Source organism: Pseudorasbora parva, chromosome 7 (genome assembly GCF_024679245.1).
Source record: "Pseudorasbora parva isolate DD20220531a chromosome 7, ASM2467924v1, whole genome shotgun sequence".
NCBI classification, from domain to species: domain Eukaryota; kingdom Metazoa; phylum Chordata; class Actinopteri; order Cypriniformes; family Gobionidae; genus Pseudorasbora; species Pseudorasbora parva.
The window spans coordinates 959,853-972,352 of NC_090178.1; the positions used below are offsets into that span (position 1 = coordinate 959,853).

The 12,500-nt window shown below is 46.5% G+C and overlaps 1 protein-coding gene across 1 annotated transcript in view; it reads right to left on the minus strand.

The window, feature by feature from the left end:
* LOC137082511 (DENN domain-containing protein 4B-like) overlaps positions 1–12,500 on the minus strand; it is a 53,088-nt gene that overhangs the window by 38,039 nt on the left and 2,549 nt on the right. The window contains exons 2-6 of the mRNA XM_067447732.1: positions 9,649–9,963; positions 3,469–3,721; positions 2,327–2,396; positions 1,658–1,827; positions 1,110–1,351 (exon numbers count right to left, since the gene is read on the minus strand). Coding sequence (XP_067303833.1) covers positions 1,110–1,351; positions 1,658–1,827; positions 2,327–2,396; positions 3,469–3,721; positions 9,649–9,944 — 1,031 coding nt within the window. The 5' untranslated portion in view covers positions 9,945–9,963. The remainder of the gene's footprint in view (positions 1–1,109; positions 1,352–1,657; positions 1,828–2,326; positions 2,397–3,468; positions 3,722–9,648; positions 9,964–12,500) is intronic.

The following is a 12,500-nucleotide window of genomic DNA, read 5'->3' on the forward strand; positions in this document are numbered from 1 at the left end:
ATGCCTAGTTTGAGTTTCCTAGTCAGAAATTCCTAGTTAGATTTTCCTAGTCGGAAATGCCTAGTTGGAGTTTCCTAGTCAGAAATGCCTAGTTTGAGTTTCCTAGTCAGAAATTCCTAGTTAGTTTCCTAGTCAAAAGAAAAAAAAAAAAAAAATGCCTAGTTGGAGTTCCTAGTCAGAAATTCCTAGTTAGATTTTCGTAGTCAGAAATTCCTAGTTAGTTTCCTAGTTGGAGTTCCTAGTCAGAAATTCCTAGTTAGATTTTCGTAGTCAGAAATTCCTAGTTAGAGTTTCCTAGTCAGAAATTCCTAGTTAGAGTCTCCTAGTCGGAAATGCCTAGTTGGAGTTTCCTAGTCAGAAATGCCTAGTTTGAGTTTCCTAGTCAGAAATTCCTAGTTAGTTTCCTAGTCAGAAATGCCTAGTTGGAGTTCCTAGTCAGAAATTCCTAGTTAGATTTTCGTAGTCAGAAATTCCTAGTTAGAGTTTCCTAGTCAGAAATTCCTAGTTAGAGTCTCCTAGTCGGAAATGCCTAGTTGGAGTTTCCTAGTCAGAAATGCCTAGTTTGAGTTTCCTAGTCAGAAATTCCTAGTTAGTTTCCTAGTCAGAAATGCCTAGTTGGAGTTCCTAGTCAGAAATTCCTAGTTAGATTTTCGTAGTCAGAAATTCCTAGTTAGAGTTTCCTAGTCAGAAATTCCTAGTTAGAGTCTCCTAGTCGGAAATGCCTAGTTGGAGTTTCCTAGTCAGAAATGCCTAGTTTGAGTTTCCTAGTCAGAAATTCCTAGTTAGTTTCCTAGTCAGAAATGCCTAGTTGGAGTTCCTAGTCAGAAATTCCTAGTTAGATTTTCGTAGTCAGAAATTCCTAGTTAGAGTTTCCTAGTCAGAAATTCCTAGTTAGAGTCTCCTAGTCGGAAATGCCTAGTTGGAGTTTCCTAGTCAGAAATGCCTAGTTGGAGTTCCTAGTCAGAAATTCCTAGTTAGATTTTCGTAGTCAGAAATTCCTAGTTAGTGTTCCTAGTTGGAATTAGGGTTAGAAACTTGAGAAAAAATTGTAATGTAAAACATATGAATGTGATGCATTATTTATGTCATGATAATATTTTCCGAATCACTTCTCGAGCGGGAGCACATGTGGGCCGGAGATGGAGTATCTGTAGATGAAGGTGAGGAACTTCTGGAAGACGCTGAAGAAGGGCCAGTGTGAGAGGACGCAGATGCTCTTCTTCACCTGAACGCTGCGGTTGGTGATGGGCCGGCGGTCCACCACACTCAGCAGACCCAGACGCACACACTGCCTCTCAGACAGAGACTCACGCGGGTACGCCTCGTAGAACTGGATCGCTGCACCGTACACCTGACACACACACAGAGAGAGAGAGAGAGAGAGAGAGAGAGAGAGAGAGAGAGAGAGAGAGAGAGAGAGAGAGAGAGAGAGAGAGAGAGAGAGAGAGAGAGAGAGAGAGAGAGAGAGAGAGAGAGAGAGAGAGAGAGAGAGAGAGAGAGAGAGAGAGAACATTAATTTAGTATGTTTGTAAATCTATTTACATCGTGGGGACCGCTGGCTGCTGATCTCAGGTTTATATTACATTATGGGGAGATTTGGTCAATGTAATATAAACAGGTACACACACGCAAAACACACACACACACACACACTCACCTTGTCTCCGGAGGCGCTGGTCAGGACGAAGGTGGAGAAGATGGGCAGCTGGTATTTGGTGTTGATTGGCCAGCTCTCCACCGTCACCCCCATCGGGAGGCAGAACACCGGCACTGAATCCGGCAGAGGAAACGAGTCCAGATCCTCCTCCGGATACCGGCTGATCAGACCTGCACCACACACACACACGTGTCTCTGTGAGTGTGTGCGAATGCGTGTGTGTATATGTGTGTGTGCGTATGCGCGAGTGTATGTGTGTGTGTGTGTATGCGCGAGTGTATATGTGTGTGTGTGCGGGAGTGAGTGTATATGTGTGTGTGAGTGTGTATAGTTATGAGAGCATGTGTGAGTGAGTGTGTATGCGTGGAGAGTGTTCCTTGTTTGGCAATACTTGTGAGGACACAAATGTCCTCACTTATATAGTAAAACATGAAAATGACCCACTAGTTTGACATTGGACTGGTCCCTCACTAGTTTAAAAAGGCTTATAAATCAGCCTAAACATGTTTTTATTTAAATCTGTTGATCTGCAGATGTTTCTGATGGGTAGGGTTAGGGATAGAAAGTATCATTGACCTGATATAAAATCAATGGAAGTCTATGTAATGTCCTCACTAATATAGTGAAACAACCTGTGTGTGTGTGTGTGTGTGTGTGTGTTACACTCACCTGCCTCGTACACCAGAGCGTTTGCTTTAGCAACTGAACGCTTGTAGCAAAGATACAGCGCTGGGCCCCACTGCACACACACACACACACACACACACACACACACACACACACACACACACACACACACACACACACACACACACACACAGAAGAGAAACCGAGAATAAGTGAAAGACAAATAAAGAAGAAGAGAAACTGATGGTGTTTTCTGGAGTGTTTCAAGCGGATGTTTAACCACAATTACAAACTCATCGCTCATTTCACACAACTGCTCATTAACACACACACACGCACACACAAGCACGCAGACACACACACACGTTTAAACGACTCCGAGGTATTTATTGCGTGATAAATAACACAAAGGTAATTCTGATTTGTTTCCCTCACAATTCCAAGTTTTGATCAAATTTCTCATTAAATTAAAATATTAATTCCATGATTGTTTAAACACAAATGTTGACACAAATGTTTAAACGTGTGTTTGTTGTTTCATATGGAGACGGTGGATATCCTTAATAAATACAGATGAAAGAAATGAGTCAAACTTAAATCAGTGACGCATTAAATTAATGACTCAGCGACTCGGGGGAACAAGCGACCTCGGGGGGACAAGCGACTCGGGGGGACAAGCGACCTCGGGGGGAACAAGCGACCTCGGGGGGAACAAGCGACCTCGGGGGGAACAAGCGACCTCGGGGGGACAAGCGACCTCGGGGGGACAAGCGACCTCGGGGGGACAAGCGACCTCGGGGGGACAAGCGACCTCGGGGGGACAAGCGACTCGGGGGGACAAGCGACTCGGGGGGACAAGCGACCTCGGGGGGACAAGCGACCTCGGGGGGACAAGCGACTCGGGGGGACAAGCGACTCGGGGGGACAAGCGACTCGGGGGGACAAGCGACTCGGGGGGACAAGCGATTTGGTGGAACAAGCGACTCGGGGGGGTCAAGCGACTCGGGGGGGTCAAGCGACTCGGGGGGGTCAAGCGACTCGGGGGGGTCAAGCGACTCGGGGGGGTCAAGCGACTCGGGGGACAAGCGACTCGGGGGGACAAGCGACTCGGGGGGACAAGAGACTCAGGGGGACAAGAGACTCAGGGGGACAAGCGACTCGGGGGTTAAGCGACTCATCCGCACCATGCCCGTGTTGAGGTTCTTGTCCACTCGGCAGTATGTGTGCGGCGCCGCCTCGCCTTTGCTGGGCATCAGCAGTGAGATCTCGGTTACGCCGAGTGTGTTCAGGGCCTGAGAGTCCGGGGCCCGGCGGAACATTAGGAAGGTGCGGTGTGCCCCGGGGCCGCCAGAGCTCAGGCTGGCCGATCGGCTGTACGGGGTCGTCTCGATCACATGCCATCCAGGCCGAACCGGATCCTTTCCCTCGTACAGAACGCTGGAGACACACAACACAAGCATTAAGCATTCATCATCTGACCCTGTGAATCAATCAGTGACTGACCCAGTGAATCAGTCAGTGACTGACCCAGTGAATCAGTGACTGACCCAGTGAATCAATCAGTGACCCTGTGAATCAGTCAGTGACCCTGTGAATCAATCAGTGACTGACCCTGTGAATCAGTGACTGACCCTGTGAATCAGTCAGTGAGCCTGTGAATCAGTGACCCTGTGAATCAGTCAGTGACCCTGTGAATCAGTGACCTTGTGAATCAGTCAGTGACCCTGTGAATCAGTGACCCTGTGAATCAGTGACTGACCCTGTGAATAAGTGACTGACCCTGTGAATCAGTCAGTGACCCTGTGAATCAGTCAGTGACCCTGTGAATCAGTCAGTGACCCTGTGAATCAGTGACTGACCCTGTGAATCAGTGACTGACCCTGTGAATAAGTGACTGACACAGTGAATCAGTCAGTGACCCTGTGAATCAGTGACTGACCCTGTGAATAAGTGACTGACCCAGTGAATCAGTCAGTGACCCTGTGAATCAGTGACTGACCCTGTGAATAAGTGACTGACCCAGTGAATCAGTCAGTGACCCTGTGAATCAGTGACTGACCCTGTGAATAAGTGACTGACCCTGTGAATCAGTGACTGACCCTGTGAATAAGTGACTGACCCAGTGAATAAGTGACTGACCCAGTGAATAAGTGACTGACCCAGTGAATCAGTCAGTGACCCTGTGAATAAGTGACTGACCCAGTGAATAAGTGACTGACCCTGTGAATCAATCGGTGACCCAGTGAAGCAGTGACTGACCCTGTGAATCATTGAGTGACCCTGTGAATCAATCAGTGAACCAGTGAATCAGTGACTGACCCTGTGAATCAATCAGTGACTGACCCTGTGAATCAGTGACTGACCCTGTTAATCAATCAGTGACCCTGTGAATCAGTGACTGACCCTGTTAATCAATCAGTGACTGACCCTGTGAATCAATCAGTGACTGACCCTGTGAATCAATCAGTGACTGACCCTGTGAATCAATCAGTGACCCTGTGAATCAGTGACTGGCCCTGTGAATCAATCAGTGACCCTGTTAATCAATCAGTGACCCTGTGAATCAGTGACTGACCCTGTGAATCAATCACTGACCCTGTGAATCAGTGACTGACCCTGTTAATCAATCAGTGACTGACCCTGTGAATCAGTGACTGACCCTGTTAATCAATCAGTGACCCTGTTAATCAATCAGTGACTGACCCTGTGAATCAATCAGTGACCCTGTGAATCAATCAATGTCCCAGTGAATCAGTGACTGACCCTGTTAATCAATCAGTGACTGACCCTGTGAATCAGTGACTGACCCTGTTAATCAATCAGTGACTGACCCTGCTAATCAATCAGTGACTGACCCTGTGAATCAGTGACTGACCCTGTTAATCAATCAGTGACTGACCCTGCTAATCAATCAGTGACTGACCCTGTTAATCAATCAGTGTTCCTGTGAATCAGTGACTAACCCTGTTAATCAATCAGTGACTGACCCTGTGAATCAGTGACTGACCCTGTGAATCAATCAGTGACCCTGTGAATCAGTGACTGACCCTGTGAATCAGTGACTGACCCTGTGAATCAATCAGTGACCCTGTGAATCAATCAATGTCCCAGTGAATCAGTGACTGACCCTGTTAATCAATCAGTGTCCCTGTGAATCAGTGACTGACCCTGTGAATCAATCAGTGACCCTGTTAATCAATCAGTGACCCTGTGAATCAGTGACTGTGAATCAGTGACTGACCCTGTGAATCAAGCAGTGACCCTGTTAATCAATCAGTGACCCTGTGAATCAGTGACTGACCCTGTTAATCAATCAGTGACTGACCCTGTGAATCAATCAGTGACCCTGTTAATCAATCAGTGACTGACCCTGTGAATCAATCAGTGACCCTGTGAATCAGTAACTGACCCTGTTAATCAATCAGTGACTGACCCTGTGAATCAGTGACTGTGAATCAGTGACTGACCCTGTTAATCAATCAGTGACTGACCCTGTTAATCAATCAGTTACTGACCCTGTGAATCAGTGACTGTGAATCAGTGACTGACCCTGTGAATCAGTGACTGACCCTGTAAATCAATCAGTGACTGACCCTGTGAATCAATCAGTGACCCTGTGAATCAGTGACTGACCCTGTTAATCAATCAGCGACCCTGTGAATCAGTGACTGTGAATCAGTGACAGACCCTGTGAATCAATCAGTGACCCTGTGAATGAATCAATGTCCCAGTGAATCAGTGACTGACCCTGTGAATCAATCAGTGACCCTGTGAATCAGTGACTGACCCTGTGAATCAATCAGTGACCCTGTGAATCAATCAATGTCCCAGTGAATCAGTGACTGACCCTGTGAATCAATCAGTGACCCTGTGAATCAATCAGTGACCCTGCGAATCAGTCTGTGGCTCTGTGAATCAATCAGTGATCCAGTGAATCAGTGACTGACCCTGTGAATCAGTCAGTGACCCAGTGAATCAGTCAGTGACCCTGCAAATCAGTGTCTGATCCTGTGAATAAGTGACTGACCCTGTAAATCAATCAGTGATCCAGTGAATCAGTGACTGACCCTGTGAATCAGTCAGTGACCCAGTGAATCAGTCAGTGACCCTGCGGATCAGTGACTGATCCTGTGAATCAATCAGTGTCCCTGTGAATCAGTGACTGACCCTGTTAATCAATCAGTGACTGACCCTGTGAATCAATCAGTGACCTGTGAATCGATCAGTGTCCCAGTGAATCAGTCAGTGACTCTGTGAATCAGTATGTGACCCAGTGAATCAGTCAGTGACCCTGGGAATCAGTCATTGACCCTGGGAATCAGTCAGTGACCTGTGAATCAGTGACTGACCCTGTGAATCAGTCAGTAACCCTGCAAATCAGTGACCTGTGAATCAGTCAGTGACCCTGTGAATCAGTCAGTGACCCTGTGAATCAGTGACTGACCCTGTGAATCAGTCAGTGACCGACCCTGTGAATCAGTCAGTGACCGACCCTGTGAATCAGTCAGTGACCCTGTGAATCATTCAGTGACCCTGTGAATCAGTCAGTGATCCTGTGAATCAGTGACTGACCCTGTGAATCAGTGACTGACCCTGTGAATCAGTCAGTGACCCTGTGAATCATTCAGTGACCCTGTGAATCAGTCAGTGACCCTGGGAATCAGTCCGTGACCCTGGGAATCAGTCCGTGACCCTGGGAATCAGTCCGTGACCCTGGGAATCAGTCCGTGACCCTGTGAATCAGTCCGTGACCCTGTGAATCAGTCCGTGACCCTGTGAATCAGTGACTGACCCTGTGAATCAGTGACTGACCCTGTGAATCAGTCCGTGACCCTGAGAATCAGTGACTGACCCTGTGAATCGTTGAATGTGTGACTCAGTGAATCAGTGAATCAGTGACTTGTTGAATGTGTGACTCAGTGGATCAGTGACTTGTTGAATGTGTGACTCAGTGGATCAGTGACTCAGTGACTTGTTGAATGCGTGACTCAGTGGATCAGTGACTCAGTGACTTGTTGAATGCGTGACTCAGTGGATCAGTGAATCAGTGACTTGTTGAATGTGTGACTCAGTGAATCAGTGACTCAGTGACTTGTTGAATGCGTGACTCAGTGGATCAGTGACTCAGTGACTTGTTGAATGCGTGACTCAGTGGATCAGTGACTCAGTGACTTGTTGAATGCGTGACTCAGTGGATCAGTGAATCAGTGACTTGTTGAATGTGTGACTCAGTGAATCAGTGACTCAGTGACTTGTTGAATGCGTGACTCAGTGGATCAGTGAGTCAGTGACTTGTTGAATGCGTGACTCAGTGGATCAGTGAATCAGTGACTTGTTGAATGCGTGACTCAGTGGATCAGTGAGTCAGTGACTTGTTGAATGCGTGACTCAGTGGATCAGTGACTCAGTGACTTGTTGAATGCGTGACTCAGTGGATCAGTGAGTCAGTGACTTGTTGAATGCGTGACTCAGTGGATCAGTGACTCAGTGACTTGTTGAATGCGTGACTCAGTGGATCAGTGACTCAGTGACTTGTTGAATGCGTGACTCAGTGGATCAGTGACTCAGTGACTTGTTGAATGCGTGACTCAGTGGATCAGTGACTCAGTGACTTGTTGAATGTGTGACTCAGTGAATCAGTGACTCAGTGACTTGTTGAATGCGTGACTCAGTGGATCAGTGACTCAGTGACTTGTTGAATGTGTGACTCAGTGGATCAGTGACTCAGTGACTTGTTGAATGCGTGACTCAGTGGATCAGTGAATCAGTGACTTGTTGAATGTGTGACTCAGTGAATCAGTGAGTCAGTGACTTGTTGAATGCGTGACTCAGTGGATCAGTGACTCAGTGACTTGTTGAATGTGTGACTCAGTGAATCAGTGACTCAGTGACTTGTTGAATGCGTGACTCAGTGGATCAGTGACTCAGTGACTTGTTGAATGTGTGACTCAGTGGATCAGTGACTCAGTGACTTGTTGAATGTGTGACTCAGTGGATCAGTGACTCAGTGACTTGTTGAATGCGTGACTCATGGGATCAGTGACTCAGTGACTTGTTGAATGTGTGACTCAGTGAATCAGTGAGTCAGTGAGTCAGTGAATCACTGAGTGCTTCCCAATTCTTATTTGTGCATCCTCGTTTCCTTTCCTCGCGCCCTAGCTCCGCCCCTTCAGGAGGAACTGAATCAAGTGCAATGATATATCCTCGCTCCCTTTAGCGTCACTTCAAATCGGCGTCAGTTAATGATGACACCGCTGGATTTAGTCGGGATTCTTCAACATTAGAGATAAATATTTATATTATGAGCTTCAGCCTCCACAAAATACCACATTTGTCCATATTTTAATCAATATTACCAGTTATTATTAACAACGAATTCCAGTCATTAACTGCTTTATATTTGTTTAGTTTAGTATTAGTTTCTATTTGTTTCGTTCATTTTCTTGTGCTTTGATATAATTCTGCAACTGTCAGTTGTTGTTAATTGACAAACATTTGTCTTGTGCATGTAAACATAATAATGATTAATAAACTGGGCACGATGTGAAGGCGAGGAGAATTAATGCGTGCGTCACGTTTAGCCGATAAAACACTTCCGCAAAGGATCCACCAGTGTATCCTCGCTCATGACTCCTCAGGAAGCTCCTCACTCCTCCATCCTCGCCTCCTCGCGGTGCGATTAGAGAATTGAGATCTCCTACAAGATGGCTGAGCTCCATCGGTTTCCGGGTCATTGGACAGAGGACGGAGGAGCGAGGAAACTAGGAGGGATATTGAGAAGCACCCAGTGACTTGTTGAATGCGTGACTCAGTGGATCAGTGACTCAGTGACTTGTTGAATGCGTGACTCAGTGGATCAGTGACTCAGTGACTTGTTGAATGCGTGACTCAGTGAATCAGTGACTCAGTGACTCACTGAATGCGTGACTCAGTGTATCAGTGACTTGTTGAATGCGTGACTCAGTGACTTGTTGAATGCGTGACTCAGTGAATCAGTGACTCGTTGAATGCGTGACTCAGTGACTTGTTGAATGCGTGACTCAGTGAATCAGTGACTCGTTGAATGCGTGACTCAGTGAATCAGTGACTCGATGAATGCATGACTTAGTGAATCAGTGACACGATGAATGCGTGACTCAGTGACTCATTGAATGCGTGACTCAGTGTATCAGTGACTCGTTGAATGTGTGACTCAGTGAATCAGTGACTCGTTGAATGCGTGACTCAGTAATTCAGTGACTCGATGAATGCGTGACTCAGTGAATCAGTGACTCAGTGACTCGATGAATGCATGACTCAGTGAATCAGTGACTCAGTGACTCGTTGAATGCGTGACTCAATGACTCGTTGAATGCGTGACTCACCCGAGCTCAACGACGGGCGGCTTGTCGTGGCCTCTCCTGTAGCACAGGAACATGTGTGTGTTGTTGAGCAGGCCGGCACTGAGCTCCGCAGTATGGCCGCCCTGAGTCTTCTCGATGCAGGTGAAGCCTTCCGGCACTTCTTCCCCGAGGCCACGGGCGATCACGGCCAGATCGGTGACCGGCTGCAGTGCCCTCTGACCCCTCTGCTGACCCTCCTCATCCAGCGGAGACGAGTCGCCCGCCAGACCCGCCACCACGAAATAATCCACCAGCTGCGGACATCGCTCCTCGGTCATCACGCCGGTCTAAACGCCACTGCGCACAAGCACACACACACACACACACGGATAATCAATGGCATTCATTAAACTTTAACAATAACAGAATTGATTCATGATTCGGATCGCGTGTCAAACTGCTGAAATCACGAGACATTGGCGATCCGAATCATTGATCGATTCACTGATTCATAACCGTTTGAATCTTTATTTGAGGATTGAACACAAACGCGGAAGAGAAGCCAATGCTGAATAAAGTCGTAGTTTTTGTTATTTTTGGACCCAAATGTATTTTGGATGCTTCAAGAGACTCTAATTAACCCACTGATGTCTCATATGGACTACTGTGATGATGTTTTTATTCCCTTTCTGGACATGGACAGTATAGTGTGCATACACTTGCATACGCTCTCGGACTAAATATAAAATATCTTAAACTGTGTGTGAAGATGAGCGGAGAGAGACATTAGGGAGAGGAGTTAATGACAGACATTTCATTATTGGCTGAACTAACCCTTTAATGAACACTGTAACTCACTGTTTGTGGCGGTGCTGTTGAATTCTTATGGCCTGTGCTGACGTTGCGACCGATAAACTGAAGCCATTATTGACTAATTCTCTGGGCGGGCAAAGCAGAGGAAGGCGAGGAAACCTTTCCTGATGATGTCATAACAGGAGAATTCAGGATCAGCTCGTCTGAGTTTCTCAAAGGCAGAGAAAGAGCCAGAACTCGCTTTACACCGTGTTGAGGCTATCCTGTAAGCCTCGGCATGGATGGCGTGGTGTTCCCAACTCATAGCAACAGGAATCCAAGCTCAAACGTTAGCTTTCTTATCTCATTTATTATAAAAGTAAAGAGTATTTTTTTTTCATCGAATGGCTCTTCACCCAGTGTGGCTATAAACAAGTGTTGTTGTGCTGTTGGTGGAAAGGGTGTTCAAGGCTATGGTAAGAACCGTGTGTTCCCCGCCATCCACATCTTGTCTAACTATTTACCACACCTGTAAATATACTCAACTCTCGGTGAAGTGCCACGCCGAGTGCAATGCTCCCTCTAGTGGCTAAAATAGGAAATAACAAAATTAACCTGTCTAAAAGTGAGTAAAATTTCCCTCAAAATTTCTAGCCACTTGGGGTCAATATTCAGGCTAGGGGAACTCACATTAATGTTGAAAAACCTCATCAAATAAAAATGTCATGCCATGGGACCTTTAAGGTTCTTAAGATCTCCATAATCCTGGAAGACGTTTGGGACGACCAGAACCCTTCCTAGAGCTGGCTGTCTGGCCAAACTGAGCTATCGGCGGAGAAGAGCCTTGGTGAGAGAGGTAAAGAAGAACCCAAAGATCATTGTGGCGGAGCTCCAGAGATGGAGAAAGATGGAGAAAGTCAGCCATCACTGCAGCCCTCCACCAGACGGGGCTTTAGGGCAGACCGGCCGACGGAAGCCTCTCCTCAGAGCGAGACACATGAACGTTTGCTAAAACACACCTGAAGGACTCCAAGAAGGTGAGGAATAAGATTCTCTGGTCTGATGAGACCAAGATAGAACTTCTGGCCTTAACTCTGAGCGGTATGTGTGGAGAAAAATATCACCTGTCCAGTACAGTCCCAGCAGTGAAGCATGGTGGCGGCAGCATAATGCTGTGGGGTGTTGTTCAGCTGCAGGGACAGGACGACTGGCTGCAATCGAGGGAAAGATGAATGTGGCCAAGAACAGGGCTATCCTGGACGAAAACCTTCTCCAGAGTGCTCCAGACCTCAGACTGGGCCGAAGGTTCTCCTTCCATCAAGACAATGACCCAAAGCACAGCTAAAATAACGGAGGAGCGGCTTCACAACAACTCCGTGACCGTTCCTGATTGGCCCAGCCAGAGCCCTGACTTAAACCCAATTGAGCATCTCTGGAGAGACCTGAAAATGGCTGTCCACCAACATTTACCATCACACCTGACAGAACGGGAGAGGATCTGCAGGAGGAATGGCAGACGATCCCCAAATCCAGCTCTGGAAAACAAAAAGACTCATGGCTGTATAAACACACACACACACACTTTCACTCTCTCGCTCCAAATTAATGTCATATCTGTACGGGGTGAAAGGTCACAGTGCAGGACACTAGTGATGACAGGCTGACTGCATCCGTCTCACGAAACACACTGCGGTTGTCATGGCGACGGCTCAGGACCGGACACCAGTAACGGGGGGGGGGGGGGGGGCAATAAACACTTTTTTTTCTCCTAGTTATTTCAAGCTCTAAAATGTTTTATCAGGGAGAAAATTCTGGTTTTAATTGTTTTATTGAAACATTTTAATTAAATATAATATTATATAATATTATATTTATAATAAAACATCTATATAAATATTTTAAATTAATAAGTGACAAATATTTTCTTCCATATTCTGAAGAACCGAGTGTAACAAAAAATGTATAAATACATACAAATCGGTCACTGGTCATAATGATATGCCTAATGTGTGTGTGTGTATATATATATAAATACACACACACACACACACACACACACACCGAGCAGGCATAACATTATGACCGGTGAGGTGAATAACACT